General features: G+C 41.6%; 1 protein-coding gene across 1 annotated transcript in view; it reads right to left on the bottom strand.

Annotated features, from left to right (window-relative positions):
* prdm5 (PR domain containing 5) overlaps positions 1 to 20,572 on the bottom strand; it is a 516,233-nt gene that overhangs the window by 233,030 nt on the left and 262,631 nt on the right. Inside the window, exon 12 of the mRNA XM_069926793.1 lies at positions 19,894 to 20,054. Coding sequence (XP_069782894.1) covers positions 19,894 to 20,054 — 161 coding nt within the window. The remainder of the gene's footprint in view (positions 1 to 19,893; positions 20,055 to 20,572) is intronic.

The following is a 20,572-nucleotide window of genomic DNA, read 5'->3' as shown; positions in this document are numbered from 1 at the left end:
CCATACACAGGAAAAAATAAGATAGGCAGTGCAGCAACTCTCAGTTAGATCATTTCTTCTGTGAACTCTATTACCATGAATAATAAGAGCCCCAATATTGTATTTCTACTGCAACTGGTCAATACTTTGAAATCCCAACCAATCAACATTATAGTTTTGTCCAGGAAGGTTGTTACTTCACTTCCTTTTATTTTTGAATATTTTATTAAGAATTGTAAAACCACATCCATGTATTTATATTCAATAAAGCAAAAGAAAAATAAATTACACATGTGGTATGTTATGTATGTATGTATGTGTATATATACACGGATACGCACCCCCTCATCCCTCCCTCCCTTCTTCCCTCCACCCACCAACTTTCCCCTAAAATATGAAATAAGAAAAGAAAAAGGAAAAAGAAAAAAAGTTGAGAAAATGTCAAAAAGAAATATAAAGTCTCAATACTAATAATAATGGATTGGGGATTACCAACAGGACGGGGGGTTTTCAGAATCCTTCAAATTTTCAAACCAAAGTGTTGTAAGTATGGGCTCCATATTTTCAAAAATAAAAATTGATACTTACACAAATTATGTTATTTTCTCAAATGGAATACAACTACGCAATTCAGCGTGCCATCTCTCCATCCCCTAAATCCGGATCTGGTTTCTATGCACTTCCTAGAAACATCTAAAGCTAGTCATAAAGTTTCTACTTGATACATGGTTTTTTTTTAAATTTTTTTATTTTTCACACCATAAACCACATTGACCATGATACATACATTTTCCTTTTCAAATATATACATAGTTAACAGTACCCAACAAAAATAACATCAGATCCTGGGGAGTCTAACCCCTATATTTTTCCAAAAAAAATCTAACCTCGAACCAAAAAGGTTTTACTCTGGGGAACTTCCAAGTAGAAAGCAAAAACAAACCAACTTCCTGACCACATTAAAAAACATAAATCTGATCATGTTGGGTTCATTTTTTTGAAGAGTTAAATATAATAAATGCAAAAAATTATATCGAACCAGTCTATAACTAACATTAATAATTTCTGTCATATTTTCTTTACGTAGTTGCATTCAATCATTTTCATCTATTCATCTATCCAAATCAACCTCCCATTCCTAACTTAGTAGCTGCTTTTTGAAGTAGCTTATACATCACTGAAATAAACTTATTCATACCACCCTTCAATGTTGTTTCACTTCCTGAGGGAAACAAGGATTAGGCAATAAATCCAGACTTGCTCGCACAGCTCACACTCAAAAATCAAATTATATATGTGTGACAGAGTATTTAGAGGTGGTTTGGGAGGAATTGTTAGAGCAGCTTGCACACACACATTTTAAAACACAGAATATTTGCAGGACTTTTGCAGAATGCTTTTCGCAGGAGGCAACAAAGTATCAACATACGGCTTGCCTGGGAAATTGTGATCTTTGCAAGTGGGGGAGAACAGTTTGGCTCTCTAAAAGGGAGGATGTGAAAACAGAGAGTGAGGAGACAAAAATCAGTTCCAGAAGGACAAAGCCGGCAAACCTTTGGAAGACTGTCTAGTCAAATGAGAAGGCTGGATGTCTGAAAGGTGACCTGAAAGAAGGAGGATCATCTGGAGAACCCTGAAGGGGGCAAGTTTTGTCAGCAAGACTGATTGAGAAGGAGTCAGTTGTCGATGTCCTGGAAGAGGAATCTCTCTCTGAAAACCAGCAAGAACCCTCCTGAATGGTAATCATTTGCCTGTTAAGCACCAAAGGTAGGTGAACTTTGTTAATGCTAACTTCCGTGGACAGTACAAGAATTGCCTGCAACCAGTGAAATTGGACTATGATCCAAATAACTTTTCTAATCTTAAATACACATTACAAACACCTGCACTGAGTATTAGAGGGGAGATTAAGTAGGTCAGACAGGTTAAGTAAGTAGGTTAAGTAATAAGTTAAAATTTAATTCTGTTTTCTTGTTCAAATATAATTAAAAACTACTTTTGTTTAAGTAACCCTGTGTTGTGGTGCATATCTATTGCTGCTAGTTTTTAGGGTCCTCTGGACTCTGTAACATATGGAAACCTCAAATGACAAGAGATTCTTTCGTACAAGGAATTAAGATTGCCACCTCTACATCCTGATATCTTTAAAATCAAACAGGATGGAAACAAGGCTTTCTGACCATTGAATTTGCCCACTCTATAAAGCACTCTTTTACACTAACCTTCCATTAATTACACCTCATCCCTCCCCCCCCCCCCCATTTTGCTCAGCATCTCTTCATTGATTGTACCACTCATCTGCATAAGAACATAAGAAATAAGACCAGAAGTAGGCCATCTGGCCGATCCAGCCCTCTTTGCAATTCAAAACGAATCTGCTCCACCTGCCTGCCTTTTCCCATAGCCCTTAATTCCGTTACAATGCTTAGAACTATCTAACTATTTTATTTAATGAGGTTGCCTTGACAGCTTTCTTGAGCAGAGAATTCCACAGATTCACTATGCTCTGAGAAAACCAATTCCTCCTCATTTCTATCCTAAATAAACTCCCCCAAATCTTGAGGCTAAATCCTCTAGTTCTCAACTCATTTTCCATTGAAAACAACTTTCCTTTCTCTATTGAATCCATTCCTTTCATAAGATCCCCTCTTATAGACCCAGGTGACTCAATCTCTCATTATTGGTTCGCCCCCTTATCTCAGCATTCAAACTGGTGAACCCCCTTTGCACTAACTTCAAAGCCAGTATATCTTTTAGGGTAGCACAGTTAGCATATGGTTACAGCGCCAGCGATCGGGACTGAATCCCGTGCTCTCTGTAACGAGTTTGTATGCCTTGCCTGTGTCCGCTTGGGTTTCCTCCCACTGTTCAAAATGTACCAAGGTTTGTAGCTTAATTGGGTGACACAGGCTTGTGGGCTGAAATGGCTGGTTACCGTGCTGCTTGTCTAAACTTTAAAAAAGAATTTCCGAAGAAAGGAGACTAGAACTGAATGCAGTTCTCTTGGTTAAGCCTCACCACTACCCTATACCATGAAGCAGAACCACACTGATTTTCAATGCAATCAAACCCCTCTGGCATTTGCCTTCTTGAATATCTGCTGCACTCCCAAGACCCTCTGTAATAAAATATGCTCAATCTTTCACCATCTTAAAATAATCTGGTCCTCTATTTTACTTTCCAAAGTGGATGTCCTTGCATTTATGAACATTTGCATCTGTTAGACATCTGCCCACATATTTAACCTATCTATATCTCTCTAGACCAATGTGTTTCAAACTTTTTCTTTCCACTCACATGCCACCTGAAGTAATCCCTTTGCCATAGGTGCTCTGTGATTAGTAAGGGATTGCTTCAGGTGGCATGTAGGTGGAAAGAAAAAAATCAGAAAACCACTGTTTAATCGTTCCAAATTGATTTAATTGGATGCAGCAAACTTGAATATCCTGTGAGAATACTGATAAAAATGAAGTTAATAGCCCCACTGTAACTGCACAGCGCTCAAGACATGGATGGAAGGAAGACCATAATGAGAGCCTGCAGGATCTCCAGAAGCAATCTTTGCATCACGCCCATTTCAGTCAAGTCGGTAGTAGGGAAGTAAAGTCATTCCATGATTATCTCACGTGCACGCACAGTTGCCACAGCAAGTAACAGAAATCCACCTGTACATCTTCAGCTTAAATGATAAAAGAGCACACAGAACTCAGAATACTTTCCACTCATCAATGTAGTACAAGTGTAGACACAGGCTGGCAAGAACAATTCCTTGGGGCAGTGATTGATGGAGCACTGTTGGAATTTAACCAAACCTGGTGCACAATGCCTGCAGCATTTTGACTTACTGAGAACCATAGACACCAGTATCAGCAATATACATTCTGTGCACTTTAATTGAATCTGCTGGGTACATGGATCGATGGTTAACAAGAGTATTAAATGACAGCAGTGAGCCAAGAAGTCATGACACAATATGGAGCAAAGTGTATAGTTTATTTACTAAACCAACAAAGCACAGTCAACAGAGTATGGAGTTAAAAAAGAAAGTCTCTATACTGACATTCATTCCTAAAGCTCTTTTTGACTCAGTAGGTATTTTGTTATATCGTCTCATATACGGAAGGGTAAGCGCTCTTGAAAAAATAAAGTTCATCTTCAAAAATTACAAAGGGATGGAGGCATGGCGTTGCCTAATTTCCAATTTTACTACTGGTTGGCCAATATATGCAACCTTACGTTTTGGTTATACTGTAGCAGCTCATCAGAGGCTTAAATGAATGGGGTCGGAGGGGTTCCGAGTGACGTCACGATGTCATTTGGAACGTGGAGGTTTTCAAAAGCTGCCTGTGACTGTTTGAGTAAATGACTTTTACCGAACTTTAACTCGACCACATCTGATCATTTCCTCATTCTTCATTTCGTTCTGCGACACAGTTGCTACATTGTTGACCCCGACGGGCCCAAACGGATTTTGGCCCCAACATGGACAACGCAGCGGTTTCATTCAAATTGCTCGTCCTTTGGACCACTCAAACTGAAGTTTGGTTCAGGAAGGGTGAGGCACAGTTCCACGTTCACAAGATAGAAGTGGATACCACTAAGTACTATCATGTGGTAAGCACCCTCGACCAGGACATGGCCGGTGGAGTAGTTGATTTCCTTTGGGACCCACCAGCTTTCAGCAAGTACGAAGCCCTAAAACCCCTCCTTTTCTGGAGCTTCACAGCTTCTCCATATCAATAGCCTGGGGAATCGCGCCCCTTTGGAATTAATGAACAACATGATGGCACTGGCAGATGGCCATAGAGGTTCCTTGCCGCTCAAGCAGTTGTTTTTAGAGTATATGTCAGAAGACATCCGCCTCATGTTGGTTGATGAGGATTTTGATAACCCTCGAATAGTGGCTGTCCATGCAAACATACTGTGGCGCGTGAAACAGCAAGGTGCAAGGCCCACAGAAATTAGTGCTCCATCACACTCAAAGGTCCAGGCTCCACGAGCACCAGCATCAAGAGTGCAAGTCCCCCCCGCCCACAGCCCCCCGGACAAGCATGACTCCATGACAATGGTTACAGAGGCTGGCCACCTTAACATTCGACATGGATGCGGAGGTTATTATCCTTCCTCCTTTGGGCTTTGACACCTGTACCAGGACTCTGGGTCCGGCGCTCACTGCGGTGAACAGCAGTTCAATTCGTACATACAGCACACGGACTAAACCCCTGAAATTTGGCAACATGTAAGTTCTTGCTGCTGGTCCTGACCGTTGTTGCACGCCAACTTCCTCAGAACCCATTCACTGAAGGTGGACGTAAAAGGGCGCCAGTTGGTGAATCCCACAACTTTCCAGACTTTCAACCTTGGAAAAGCCAAACTAACCACCCCGCACCTAAATGCCGTGGAGTACTCAAACAACGAATTCACCAAACTTCTTGCAGAGTTTACGGACGTTGTCACTCCCCAGTTCTCCACTGCCACACCCAAACATGGCATCGCACACCACTTCCTCACTTAAGGACCTTCTCTACATGACCGAACCCGTCGCCTGGCGCCCGACAAGTTGTGGCTTGTGAAATAAAAGTTCCACAAAATAGAGGAACTTGGAATCATACGCAGGTCTGATAGCCTGTGGGCTTCCCCGCTACTTATGGGGCCGAAAACCATGGGAGGCTGGAGATCTTGCAGGGATTATAGGTGTCTCAACAACACTAACATTGCAGATTGCTACCCTGTGCACCATAAACAGGACTTAACAGCTAATCTTCATGGGGCCAGGATATTTTCTAAAATTGACAGTGTGTGGGTACCACTAAATACCTATAAACCTGAAGGATGAGCCCAAGACCGCCATCATAACACCATTAGGCCTCAGAATTTTTGAGAATGCCTTTTGGGCTCAAAAATGCTGCATAAACATTCCAGTGAATAATGGGCGCAGCGGGGCGTGGGAAGGACTTCCTTTTTGTATACTTTGATGACATACTTGTCACCAGCCACTCCCACAGAGAGCACCTGCAGCATTTGCATTTACTCTGCCGCCGCCTACAGGACTTCGGGCAAAGTGTGAACCCTGCCAAGTGTAAATTCAGGCAGTCCTCTATTGAGTTCTTGGGACATCAGATCAGTAGCCGGGGTGTCGTTCCATTGCCTAGCAATGTGGAAGCCCTCCCCAAATTCACGAGGCCCGATAACATCAAAGGACTCCAGGAATTTGTGGGATGGTCAATTTCTATCATCGCTTTCTACCCTCTGTAGCTCATATTATGAATCCCCTCTTCGACCTCATGACCACCGATGCCAAAGCACTCCAGTGGACAAAGGAGACGACGGTAGCTTTCCAGCAGACCAAGACGCCCTAGCAAAGGTAACATTGCTGGTCCATCCACAAATGGATGCACCAACCGCCTTGACGATAGCCGCGTCCGATGTGGCAGTAGGCGGGGTCTTGGAACAGTATACCAATGGACAATGGAAGCCTCTAGCATTTTTAGTAGGCACCTCTGCCCTCCGGAAATGAAATACAGCACATTTGATAGGGAACTGCTGGTACTGTAGCTAGTGGTCAGACACGTGCTGTTTTTTTGAAGGCAGGGACTTCATGGTTTTTACTGACAACAAACCGCTAACATCCGTCTTCGCGAAAGCATCAGATCCCTGGTCATCCTGCCAGCAACGCCACCTATCTTACGTATCTAAGCTTTCAACCAGGAATAAACATATCTCTGGTAAGAGTAATATGGTGGCTGATGCCCTGTCCCGATCCTTCATTCAAGCAGTATGTGGCCTCTCTCCAAGTGTAGACTATATAGCACTCGCCAAAGCTCAGGCCCAGCTTATAGTCTGATATATGCTGCTTTACCCTTTTATAATTTTTCCTTGAAGAAGGGCTCAGGCCCGAAACATCAGCAATATATCTTTGTGTCCTATAGCTTTGAGAGCTCTTTTATTACATGTATATGGTATGTCCCATAGGGAAAGAGCAGCCAAATTACGACATCTCGATGGGTTAGATCACACCCCTTCAAAACTAATGGATCTAATGTTGTTCCTGGCAACTAGCAAATGGCCCGATATGTTATTCGAGCAGCTCTTTTTAGAGTGAATGCCAGATGATATTAGGCTTTTGTTATCCAAGTGTTCATTAGAAGACCCAAGGGCTGTAGCGGCAGAACCAGTCATTCTATGGCTGGCTAAAAAGCACAGCAAGGAAAGACAAGTCTGCACAAGCAATCCCTCCAATATTGACTCAGTGTCACACTTTAGTGGTCCAGCACATCACTCCCTACAAGCAGGCTGTGGACACCTCATTTTGGTGTTATTTCCACAGATGTAGCGGCCATGTAGTGGGCCGAGTGGGCACACAGTGTGGCAATGTGAACTGTCGCCGGGCATGCAGAACCATAATGCTAATATCTGCCTAAACACCAGGACCACACCCAAGAGATACCGAGTGCCAAGGAACAGCATGTTGAGCTGTTGAGTCTCCTGCCAAAAGGTGCGGGACATTTACAAGGCTAAATTTAAACCTGCTGGTCCCGTGGATTGGCAGCAATCTCATTGTGACGTCCCACCTTGTCCTGTGGAGCCTGGGACATGAAGTATATAAAAGAAGCCTGTAAACCCTGAATAAATCAGTCTTCAGTTGACTAGTCTGGTGTGTGTTTTTGTATTATTTCTGTGATGATTGGTGAGAGACTTGCAGGCGTACTGTATGTATGCGGCCAGTTGTCCAAGCGAAAATTTCTGATGGACACTGGTTCAGAAGTTAGTGTATTTCCACCCATCGGTTTTGACACACACCATCCTATCCCAGACCTGCAAATGCGAGCAGCTAACTGTTCCAACATTCCAATCTTTGGCACCAGGAAGATGAATGCCAAGTTCGAGAATCATCTCTACACTTGACCATTTATTATAGCAGCAGTTTTCAATGTTTGCTTGGTGTAGATTCTCTTCAGGCTCATTCATTCTTTGTCGACTTAAAAAGGCGTCGGCTAATAGATGGAACTACTTTTCAGACAATTCCTTTGGCAGATGTCTCTACCCCTGCTCTGCGCCTCCAAACATTAAGTAAACCAGATGAATTCTCCAAGCTGTTGGAATATTTCCCTGAAATTACTACTCTATAAATTTCTGCCTCCACTGCAAAGCACAGTGTTACTCATCGCATTTGTATTAAGGGCTCTCCTATCTATACTAAATAAAGCACGCTGCTTGTTTCCAGAGAAGCTGAAGGAAGGTTTTGCTGAGATGGAGGAATGAGGGATAATTCGTAGGTCCGACAGCCCCTGGGCATCTCCATCACATATGGTCCTAAAACACAATGGAGTTTGGCGACCATGTGGAGATTACAGGCAGCTTAATGATGCCACCATCCCGGATCATTATCTAATACTTCATATTCAGGATTTCTCAGCTAGTTGGCATGGAGCGAAGACCTTCTCCAGAAAAGACTTGGTGCGTGGCTATCACCAAGTACCAGTAGAGCCAGAAGACATTCCAAAAACAGCAATAATTACCCTGGGTTGTTTGAATTTTTACAAATGCCATTCAGATTAAAGAATGCTGCTCAAATATCTCAACGGGAGAGAGGTGTTTTAGGATATGGTATGACCAATGTCTTCATTTACCTCGACAACATTTTAGTGACCAATGGGACTAAAGAAGAACATTTGGAACATCTTCGTATGCTTTTTATTCATCTTCAAAAGTTTGGACTGACCATCAATCCGGATTGATGTGTTTTTGGACAAGAAATGATTGATTTCTTGGGGCATAGGATTACTCAGGAAGGCGTGACTCCACTGCCATCCAAAGTTGAGGCCATTACTAAATACTCAAGACCTGCTACAGTTAAAAGCCTGCAGGGATTCTTGGGAATAGTAAATTTTTACCATCTGTTTCTTCTGGGAGCAGCTCATATCATGAAGCCTCTTTTTGATTTACTGTCCAGAAACGCCAGAACCATCCATTGGACTGAAGAGAGAAACAATGCCTTCTTGAAGATGAAAGATTTGCTGACTCATGTCACTATGCTCAGTTTTAAACGCAGCCAACGCCCTTTCTACAGACGCTTCCAGTATGTCCGTAGGAGGTGCACTTCGTCAATATATCAACAGGCAATAGAAACCATAAGCATTCTTCAGCCACCATCTTCATGAAGCAGAGAAAAAATACAGTGTTTTTGATAAGAAGCTTTTGACCATTTACTTATTTTTTGGAGGGCAGAAATTTTAGTGTGTACACTGACCACAAGCCCTTAACATTTGCATTTTCCAAGGTCGCAGAGCCCTGGTCAACTTGACAACAACAACAATTAACATTCATTTTAGAATTCTCTACAAAAATATTACATATTTCTGGAAAAGACAATGTAGTAGCTGATGCACATTCCCACTCTGCTCCACTTGAGGTTTCATCTATAGATCAAGATATTGACTACACAGCTTTGGCCACAGCCCAAGAACATGACCATGAGATGAATGCTTATCAGACTGCAATTGAAGGATGTCCAGTTTGGAGTTAAGGGCAAACTATTCCTCTGTGATATATATAACTACTGGCCCACGCTCAGTAGTTCTGGCATCATGGAAACGTCAAGTATTCAACTCTGTGCATGGTCTCTCACATCCATCGATTAGATCGACCATTCGTATGGTTTCGGAAAGGATAGTGTGGCACGGTCTTAAAAAAGACATTACACTAATGGCGAGGTCCTGCATTGCCTGCCAGAAAACCAGTGACCTATTAAGGCATCACTGCAGTCCTTCCCAGCAGTTACTTGGCGTTTTGCTCATGTCCACGTGGGCATCGTTGGTCCGCTTCCTGTTTCAAGCGGAAAGTATTAATTGACAGGTTGACGCGGTGGCCTGAGGCTGAGCCTATGGTAGATGCTACTGAAGACACTTGTGCACGGGCATTCCTCAGTTCCTGAGTGTCTCGGTTTGGCACATTACTTCAGATAGACGAACACAATTTACTTCCTCAATGTGGATGGCCTTGTCTCACTTGCTCAGTATAACAATTCATCATATGAATGCCTTTCATTTTCAGGCCAATGGAATGGTGGAAAGATTTCATCGACATCTCAACTCAGCCTTAATGGGTCAGTTCGAGGGCCGGAACTGAGCTGATGAGCTGCCCTGGGTATTACTGGGCATTAGAACAACTCCAAAGGAGAAACTCTAAGCTTCATCTGCGGAGCTCACGTGTGGTGCACAGTTGGAGGTTCCAGGGGAGTCCGTCCTCTACCATTTCAACTCCAGCGATGATCCGAAGGAACTGAAGGAGACCATATGAAAATGGACCCTTATACCACCATCGCCACATGGAGAACACTCTTCTTTTGTACCTGAAGATCTCAAAAATTGTGAATATGTCTTCGTCTGAAGGGGAACACTTGGTCAACCTTTTCAGGTGCCCTACGAAAGACTTTATAGGATACTCAGACAAACTCGGTTGACCTGTCCTTTGGATATTGGAGGGAGATCACAATCTTTCACTATTGACAGGCTTAAACAAGCTCATGTTGACAAGGCTTCCCCAATCGCAGAGATTGACCACCTAAAAGACAGACAAACCTTTCTGCCGGTTCTGGAGTGCTGGGGGGGGGGGGGAGGGGGGGCATGTAGTGGTGCTATGATGACACTACAACTCCCAGGAGGCAATGAACCGGCCATGTGATATCTGTGCTTGATGACATCAGTGCGTGTGGAGCACGTGATTCGGGCTTTTAAAAGGTTGCGCAGGTGATGAAGAGAAAATCCATTTGATTCACTCTAGAAGCGCCTTGTGTGATTATTTTGTCATGTTCACTGCATTTCCAGTGGCCACGTTGCCATCATAATTAACCCTTCCCTCCCTTAACAGATAAAGTCTTACTAATAAACTTAATTAAAGACTACTATTAAAGACTCTTAAAGGCAGAGGATAGAGAGACATTTTGGGAGAGTCACCCTAGTGGCAAATAACATCAGCTGGCTCTTCAACATTCATCTTCACCATTTTATTCAAACACAACTTTATTGAAGCTTTGTTCAAACAGCTGCTGCAGGCAGGACACGACCGGGGTGCTCCCTTGGCTGAATGTTTGCTCCCCTCTTCATCAAGGCGTCGTGTGTTGCTTCAGAGACAATTTACTTTTAAACTTTTAAAATTTTAAAAATTTATTCATGTTATTGTTTTAAATTTAAAATGTTATTTATTTATTTCTTCACATTTTATTTTTTTGCTTGGGGTTGCTGCTTGCCGGAATTCCTGATAACGGGCATTTTACTGCATTAAAAAAACGTAAGGACAAGTGTTAATATATGTTAATTCTCTGCATTCTGCTCTGGGATAATATTTATATAATATCCATCTTTAACTTCATGCCTCAGGCCCATCTAGTTCAGAGACGTGCAGGCTCTCACAGAAGAGTAACTTGTTACAATTTTCTATCAGCTATGAAGTCATCTATTAATCATCCCAAATTGAAATAGATTCCAATACTTTCCAGACACATGTGGCAGAAAATCAATAGGTGGTCATTTGGCAAGTGCGATGCATGAAGCTTAGAAACATTGGAAATGGACTGACATTTAGCTGAAGACTCCTTCACAATTAATTGAATTATATTGATCTATGACTGAATTCAATATATTAGCCTTCATCTCCTATCTCTTAACAACTTCGGTTAACAAAAAAATCTATCAATATTGGGCATAAAACTTTCAATTGACCTGATTTCAATCTTATTTGCAGTAGAGACCTAAATTTCCACCAAACTCTGTATGTATCTAATCTTCCATCAGCAGACATAATTCTATTTTTCTGACCACCCTATCAGTTTCTCTTGAAAATTTTAATTGAAAAATTAATCATAAATTTCAATGAATGAACAAATATCTTTGTTATCAATCTTCAATATATTGTTTTTAATGGTAAACACCGTGTGCTGGAAGAACTCAGTGGGTCATACCACATCAGTGGAAGAAAGAATGGTTATCATTTTGGGATGAAATAATGATCATTCTTCCTCTTCCACTGATGCTACTTAAACGAAGTTCTTCCAGCAACTTGTGTTTCCCTTCAAATTCGGGCATCTTCTGTGTATCTCCATAGTTTTCTAATGGTGTGATGTTCAGAAATACTCACTGCACTCCGATTGTAGTTTAATGGGAATTTTGTACAAATGTAATGTAACTTCTATTCCTTTGTATTGTCTGTTTATTTGAACCTCCACTACAATTTTAACTCCAAAAGTGTTCTTTACGGCAGTGTCCTGAGATATAGTACCTGCCTTTGTTTGAACGAAACTGCATAATTGCAAATAATCATCAATGTACACATTGATGCAGCCCAGTACATCGCAGGCAACACTCTCCCCCACCGTCAAGATAGTCTACGTCGGAGAGCAGCAGCAATCATCAAGGATCCACACCACCCAGCACATGCTCTGCTCTCGCTACTGTCATCAGGAAAGAGGTCTAGGTGCCACAAGACTCGCACCACCGGGTATAGGAACAGTGGCTACCCCTCTCGAACAAACTCAATCAGAAAGTGATTTAAGAACTCTTATTTTGTACATTATTTATCATTGAATATTTATTTTCTATGCTGCATAGTTTGTACTTCCTTCTTGTTCACATTTCTTTCTTTTGTACACCTAGCTTTTCTAGTGTACATTTTTTTTTGCACTACCGATAAGAGGTAATTCTGCCTGGCCCACAGGAAAAAGAATCTCAGGGTTGTATGTAATGTATGTACTCTGACAATAAATCTGAACTTTGACAGTGGTAGCATATAGCAGTGGCAAATCAGGGACAATCATTAAATGTTGGCCTTTCTTGCAACATTGCGAACCCTAGCACACACATGCATTGTTCTACCCTTTTGAGTCAGCATTTAATGTCTTAATATTGATAACTATTTGCCAGGGTTCTGTTCACATGCCAAAACCATTAACGTCTTCAAATTTTAACCACATAACATTGTGGAGCGCGTCGAAAGAAGCAAAGACATTGATCCAAACCAAGGCCTTTATTAACTAGAAGACTGGAGCATATCACATGTAGGTCGACCAGTCCAGAATGACCTGGTCTGGCTAGGAGCAACCCTTTAAGACCTGCCAGTAGGCATGGCTACACTCTGTCACAGCTGTCAGTAGCATTGGTCACGGCGGCGGGTACATGGTCGGCTGCCACGGTCGTGGTGGGTCCCCAGTCGGCAGCGTCAGTAGAGGCGGTGGGTGTGGCGTCTCCTTGGTCGGCAGCAGCAGTGGGTCCCTGGTCGGCAGCGTCAGTAGTGGCAGCTGCGGGCTCATCGGTGATGGCAGTGGCGGGGGGCTCAGCGGTGATGGTGGCGGCGGGTCCCTAGTCGGCAGCGGCGGCGGCCATTGAAGTCGGGGCTGGGGCCTGGTTGGACGTTGCTTCGTGAGAAAGGGTGAAGCAGGCCAATGTCATTGTGGCAACAGTGGTTTGTACCTTTTGCATTTGGCGTCTACCCCGTGACGTCAGGCGCTGCCGCGCTGTGGAGCCCTTGCTCTCATTGGATGAGAGCTCTGAGGAAGAAGTGTTGGAATGGGTAGGTGGTGGTTGGGCTTCACATGTGGCACTGTGTTTGACGGTGGCCATTTTGGAGTGACAGATTACAGCAAAGTGGCCGTTTTTAAGGCACTTCTGGCACCTGGCTTTTCTCGCCGGGCACTGGGACCCACTGTGCTTGTCCCTCCCGCAGAAATAACATTTTGGGGTCGCATCGGGCAGCGTAGCAGCAGCCGACAGGATGTCAGTGTACCGGGGGGTAGGAGGGTAGAGGGAGGGCATCCTACTCACATCAGAGCGTGGGGTTGAGCCCAGATAGTACACGTCCATACTTATGACCGCATCCTCCATTGACTCTGGGATCCGGTTCACGTCCTCTAGGTTTTCTCCCCCGTGCTCTAGCAGGCACTGCCTCACCTCATTCGATCGGACCCCAGCCACATAGACATCCCAAATGAGATCATCTGTGGTCTCCGCAGCAGTTCTGTCTGTGCAGGCACAGTCCCTGCCCATTGCTCTTAATGCTTGAATATAAGCTCTACAGGACTCAGCGGGCTCTTGCCTCCTTGTCACTAGTTTGTACCGAGCATAGACCCTGTTCACCGGTCGCTTGTAGAGCCCTTTCAGCACCTTCATGGCTGCGGCGTAAGTGGTCGCATCCTGGATGCTCTGATAGACTCTCGGGAACACCATATTCATCAATATTAGTAGTCGATGGCTGTCCTCTATCACGGCAGGATCAGAGAGTTGTAAGTATGTTTCGAAGCACCTCACCCAGCGCTTAAAGTCACTTGAGGCTGTAGCCAACTGTGGGTCGATGTTGAGGCATTCCAGCCAGAGCATACGCTCCATCCCTTCAAAACTTTCTAGTTAATAAAATTGTAGAGCGCATCGAAAGAATTAAAGACTTGTTGATCCAAACCAAGGCTTTTATTAACTAAAAGACTGGAGCATATCACAAGTAGGTCGACCAGTTCAGATTGACCTGGTCTGTCTAGGAGCAATCCTTTAAGACCTGCCAGTAGGTGTGGCTACACTCTCAGCAAATCAGTCATCCTACATTACCATTTGTACATATGTACATATACACATTGGTGATAGAATCTGTACTATCACAAACATATAACAATTATAGCACGGATACAGGCCTATTTGGCCCTTCTAGTCCACACTGATCCAAGTACCCTCCTCTAATACCACTTACCAGCACTCTACCCATATCTCTCCATACCTCTTCCATCCATATACTTATCTAACTCTTTCTTAAATGACAACATTGACCCTGCCTCCATCACATTTCTTGGAAGCACATTCCACACAATAACCACTCTCTGAGTAAAGAAGTTCCTCCTCAAAGAATAAAGTGGCCAAATTTATGGTTAAATCAATGCAGAAAATGGAACTTTTGGATATATGGAGGAGGCAGCACCCAAGGGAGAAGGAATACTCATATTATTCGAGTAGACATAAAACATACTCAAGGATTGACCTGTTCCTTTTGTCAGCCCATTTCCAAGGGAGAGTTAGGAAAACAGAATATAAAGCTCGATTACGATCTGATCATTCACCCCTATTATTAGCAATAGAACTGGAAGACATCCCACCAAGAACATATAGATGGAGATTAAACTCCATGTTACTTAAAAGACAGGAATTTAGAGAATTTATTGAACGGCAAATTAATATGTACTTTGAAATAAATACAGAATCAGTGAAAGACAAATTTATATTATGGGATGCAGTTAAAGCCTTCATTAGAGGGCAGATAATAAGTTTAAGATGAAAAAGGACTCCAATCAGGAAATAGAACAGTTGGAAATGGAAATAGTAAGTACAGAAAAAGAACTAGCAACAAGGGAAGATACAACAAAAAGAGAATTGGCGGACAAAATAAACATACGAAACATTACAAATGTATAAGGTGGAGAAGAACATAATGAAAATAAAGCAAAATTATTACGAGCTAGGAAAAAAAAATCGACAAAATATTAGCCTGGCAACTTAAAATAGAACAAGCTAAAAGAACTGTATTGGCATCAAGAAAAAAAGGACAAACAAATAACATATAACCCAACAGAGATTAATGAAAACTTTAAGGAATTCTATGAACAATTTTACCGAGGGGAAAGAAGACAAAATAGATGAGTTTTTAGCTAAAACTGAACTGCCAAAATTGCAATAAGAGGAGCAAAACAAATTGATAAAACCATTTGAAATAGAGGAAATACAGGATATATTAAAAAAGCTGCTGAACAATAAAACGGCTGGAGAGGATGGACTCCTTATAGAATTCTATAAAACATTAAAAAAGTTATTAATACTTCCTCTACTGGAAGCAATGAACCAGATAGAAGAAACATAAAACTTGCCAGATTCATGTAAAACAGCAATAATTACAGTAATACCAAAGACAGGGAAAGATCCACTAACTCCAGCATCATATAGACCAATATCTCTACTTAATTCAGATTATAAGATAATAGCAAAAGTATTAGCAAACAGATTGACCGACTGTGTATCAAAAATAGTAAAACAAGATCAAACTGGATTTATTAAGAAAAGACAAACAGTGGATAATGTCTGTAAGTTCATTAAGTTAATCCATACAGGACAAGGAAATAAGATACCAACAGCAGCTGTTGCTTTAGATGCAGAAAAAGCCTTTGATGGGGTAGAATGGAATTATTTATTCAAAATATTACAGAGGTTCAACCTACCAGAAAATATATATTAATTGGATTAAAGCAATATATAAGGGACCATTGGCGAAGGTGACAATAAATGGATATGTATCAAACCAATTTAATTTAAGCAGGACAACTAGGCAGGGATGTCCACTATCTCCCTCACTGTTCGCTTTAGCAATAGAACCACTGGCAGAACTGATAAGAACAGAAAATAAAGTAAAAGGGATAAAAATAAAAGAGGAGTATAAAATCAGTTTATTTGCAGATGACACCATAGAATACTTAACAGAACCAGAAATATAAATAAAAGAACAACATAAGAAATTGAAGGAATATCGAGAAATATCAGGGTACAAGATCAATGCAAATAAAAGTGAAGCGATACCCATGAATAATGCGGATTACACAGAGTTTAAAAAAGAATCCCATTTAACTGGCAAACAGAAGCAATCCAATATCAAGGTATTAGTTTAGGTAATAATTTAGGCCACCTATACAAATTAAATTATCAGCCATCAATGAAGAAATTACAGGATGACTTAGAACATTGGAAAGAATTGCCACTAACATTGATAGGGAAGGTAAATTACATTAAAATGAATGTCTTCCCAAGAATACAATACCTATTTCAATCATTACCAATTCCCTTAACAGAGAAATTCTTCAATGAACTAAAGAGAATAATATGGAAATTCTTATGGAAAGGGGGGAAACGGAAGATAGCGCTAGATAAATTAACAGAGTAGTACAAACAAGGTGGTTTGCAGTTACCAAACTTTAAAAATTATTATAGAGCAGCACATTTAAGGTATTTATCAGATTTTTATCAGACAAGGGAAAACCAGATTGGACCAAGATAGAGCTAGATAAAATAGGGGAGAAGGTACCAGAACATATACTTTATAAGTGGGATGAAAAACTGGTGCAATATAAAAGTTCACCCAGTACTGCATCATTTACTCAACATATGGAAGAAGATTCACGTAGAAAGGAAAACACAAGAAGTTCCTCCTCATGTTACTCCTAAACTTTTGCCCATCAACTCTCAACCCATGACCTCTTGTATCCATCTCTCCTACTTTCAATGGGAAAAGCCTTTCCACATCAACTCTATCTATCCCTCTCATTATCTTAAACACCTCTATCAAATACCCTCTTAGCCTTCTACATTCCAAGGAATAAAGACCTAATTTGCTTAATCTTTCCTTGTATTTCATATGCTGAAACCCAGGCAACATTTTTGTAAATCTTCTCTACACTCTCTCTATCTTGTTAATATCCTTCCTATAAATTGGTGACCAGAACTGCACACAGTGCTCTAAATTTGGCCTCACCAATGCCTTGTACAGTTCCATCATTACTTCCCAACTCCTATATTCTATGCACTGATTTATATAGGCAAGCATACTAAAGGCCTTCTTCACCACCCTATCCACATGCACTCTTACCTTCAGGGAACAATGCACCATTATTCCTAGATCCTTCTGCTCCACTGCATCCTTCAATGCCCTCCCATTTACCACATATGTCTTGCTTGGATTATTCTTTCCAAAATGAAGCACCTCATACTTATCAGCATTAAACTCCATCTGCCATCTTTCTGCCCACTCCTCTAAGCAGTTTAAATCCCTCTGCAATCTTTGAATACCCTCTTCATAATCTACAATTCTCCCCATTTTAGTATCATGTGCATATTTACTAATCCAATTTACCACCCCATCCTCTAGTTCATTAATATATATAACAAACAGCAACGGTCCCAATACCGAACCCTGAGGCACACCGCTTGTCACTGGCCTCCATCCTGACAAACAATTATCTACTACTACTCTCTGGCACCTTCCTTCCGGCCACTGTTGAATCCATTTGACTATCTCCAAATTAATACCCAAGGACTTATCCTTCCTAACTAACCTCCCATGCGGAACCTTATCGAAGGCCTTACTTAAGTCCATATAGACAACATCCACTGCTCTACCCTCATCAACATTCCTAGTCACCTCTTCAAAAAATTCAACAAGATTCAACAAGATTAGTCAAACACGACCTTCCACGCACAAATCCGTGTTGAGTGTCCCTGATCAGACCCTGTCCTTATATATACTATCTCTAAGAATGCTTTCCATCAATTTACCTACCACAGATGGCAAACTTACAGGCCGATAATTGCTAGGCTTGCTCCTCGAACCCTTTTTAAACAAAGGAATCACATGTGCAACACGCTAATCCTCCGGCACTATACCTGCCTCTAATGACATTTGAAAAGTCACTGCCAGAGCCTCCACTATTTCCTCACTAACTTCTCTCAAGGTCCTGGGAAAAATCCTGTCAGGACCTGGAGACTTATCCATCTTTATATGTTTCAAAAGCTCCAGTGCTACCTCTTTCTTAATCACTATAGTCTCCATATTTACCCCCTTTGCTTCCTTTACTCTGCACAGTTCAATATCCTTCTCCTCAGTAAATACTGAGGAAAAGAAATTGTTCAAGACCTGTCCCATCTCTTTTGGCTCCACAAGATATTGGACCAATTTTATCTCTCACTTTCCTTTTGCTATTTACATATTGGTAGATATCCTTTGGATTTATTTTCACCCTGCTTGCTATAGTCACCTCATACCTTATTTTAGCCCTTCCATTTACACTCGTTATGGTATTGATTAGCCATCAGACTTTTATATGAGGTTTTCAATTCTACCTGCTACATTACTTATAACTGTGATGAAAAGTTTTAGTCTTAATACACAGTTTTGAGGGAAGACATCAGTCACATCCTGGCTGCACCTGACCATAATTTGTGTTCCCTGTCTTCTACAACTCGGCCAATATAATTGACTCCTCTTCAATTCCACAAGTTTGAACTTTAACTAAGATGAATTTTTATCAACTGCCTTCTGGAAGTACAAAGATATTTGCTGGTTAATTTGTCTAGCTACCTCTTCAAAATATACAATTATATTTTCAGGGCATGATATTGCTTTAATATTGCATCAATGGAATTAAGCATTTGATGAAAAAAATGTAATGAATGCCATGGGACATCAGAACTGCTTTTGGGATGTTACACAAATTGGGAAAAAAACATGGCAACAATGATATTTCCAAAGGCATTATCAAGGTGTGACACCTTGGTGAGACCTGAATCGATGTCGAGTGCAAATGAAATGGTGCCTCTTGAGACTGCAGACTGTCAAATTTGTCAAAGGGTGGCACAGTTGGCGTAGCGGTTAGCGCAATGCCTTTATAGCTCTAGTGATCAGGACTGGACTGGGGTTTGAATCCCGTGCTGTCTGTAAGGAGTTTGTACATTCTCCCCTCGTGTCTGCGTGGGTTTTCTCCGGGGGTGCTGGCTTCCTCCCACTGTTCAAAATGTATCTGGGGGTAGGTTAACAGGGTGGCATGGACTCGTGGGACAAAATGGCCTGCCACTGTGTTGTCTGTCTAAATTTAAAATTAAAAATAATTCTTGTTATTGATCTTTGGACACACTAAAAATATTGAGATACCAACTCACTGATAATGCTTTGGGTCTACGCAACAAGTGGCAGTAAAATGAGAATGAGCATAGACACCTACAAAGTCAGCGCATACCTTGCCACAGATGCTACTTACCTGCTGCATTACCAGCTTCCCTTTAGAATTGGAGTTTTCCGGCATCCCAAAGTTAATTTCCTATTTGTTCGTGAAAGTGTTACCTCACATACCTTTTTATGACTCTTCAGCACAGAGGGAGTGACAAAGGCCTTGTCACACAGATCACATTTGTACTTCTTGTGCCCATCATGTACGACTTGAATGTGAACATTTAAGGTGTCCTTCCTTTTGAACGTGGCATCACAGTGGTCACACTTGAAAGTCCGTTCACCTGCAGAGTAACCCCAAAAAAAAAGCAATCATTGCTTTCTACCCAGACAAATCGATGAGAGCAGAGAAAATGAACTGGCAAATGAGAAAAAAAAAAGAATACTCAAAAGTGAAAAGAAGACAATGATACTTTTGAACTAAAATAATGACGATTTGTACGAAGAGAATCGGCGCAGTCATCAAATGAGGTGGCTGACCAGTTAATCCTTTTCTCACATACTTGGCTGAACTAAAAGTGGTACTTTTCTTTAAGCCATTGGGCATGCAGTCCATCAGAATGACTGATGATCGTGCTTTAATGCATCAACCAAAAGTCAGGGGGATCAGAAACGTTGCTCTATGCACTAAATACTCTGATCCTGTAACACAAAAGGCATTGAATTCTGCTGAAACTCGGCTCAATAAATGGAATTAAATTTCAGATGTGGCTCAGCACAGGCATCTGACTTCATATCATATTCAGTACCTCTAACAGTACACATCTTTCCAGCACTCCAGACCTCCCATTCCAAGAGAGGT

The sequence above is a fragment of the Narcine bancroftii genome, chromosome 3 (genome assembly GCF_036971445.1).
Source record: "Narcine bancroftii isolate sNarBan1 chromosome 3, sNarBan1.hap1, whole genome shotgun sequence".
Taxonomy (NCBI): domain Eukaryota; kingdom Metazoa; phylum Chordata; class Chondrichthyes; order Torpediniformes; family Narcinidae; genus Narcine; species Narcine bancroftii.
The sequence above is the reverse complement of the archived record's forward strand: the minus strand, read 5'-3'. Positions and strand labels throughout refer to the sequence as shown.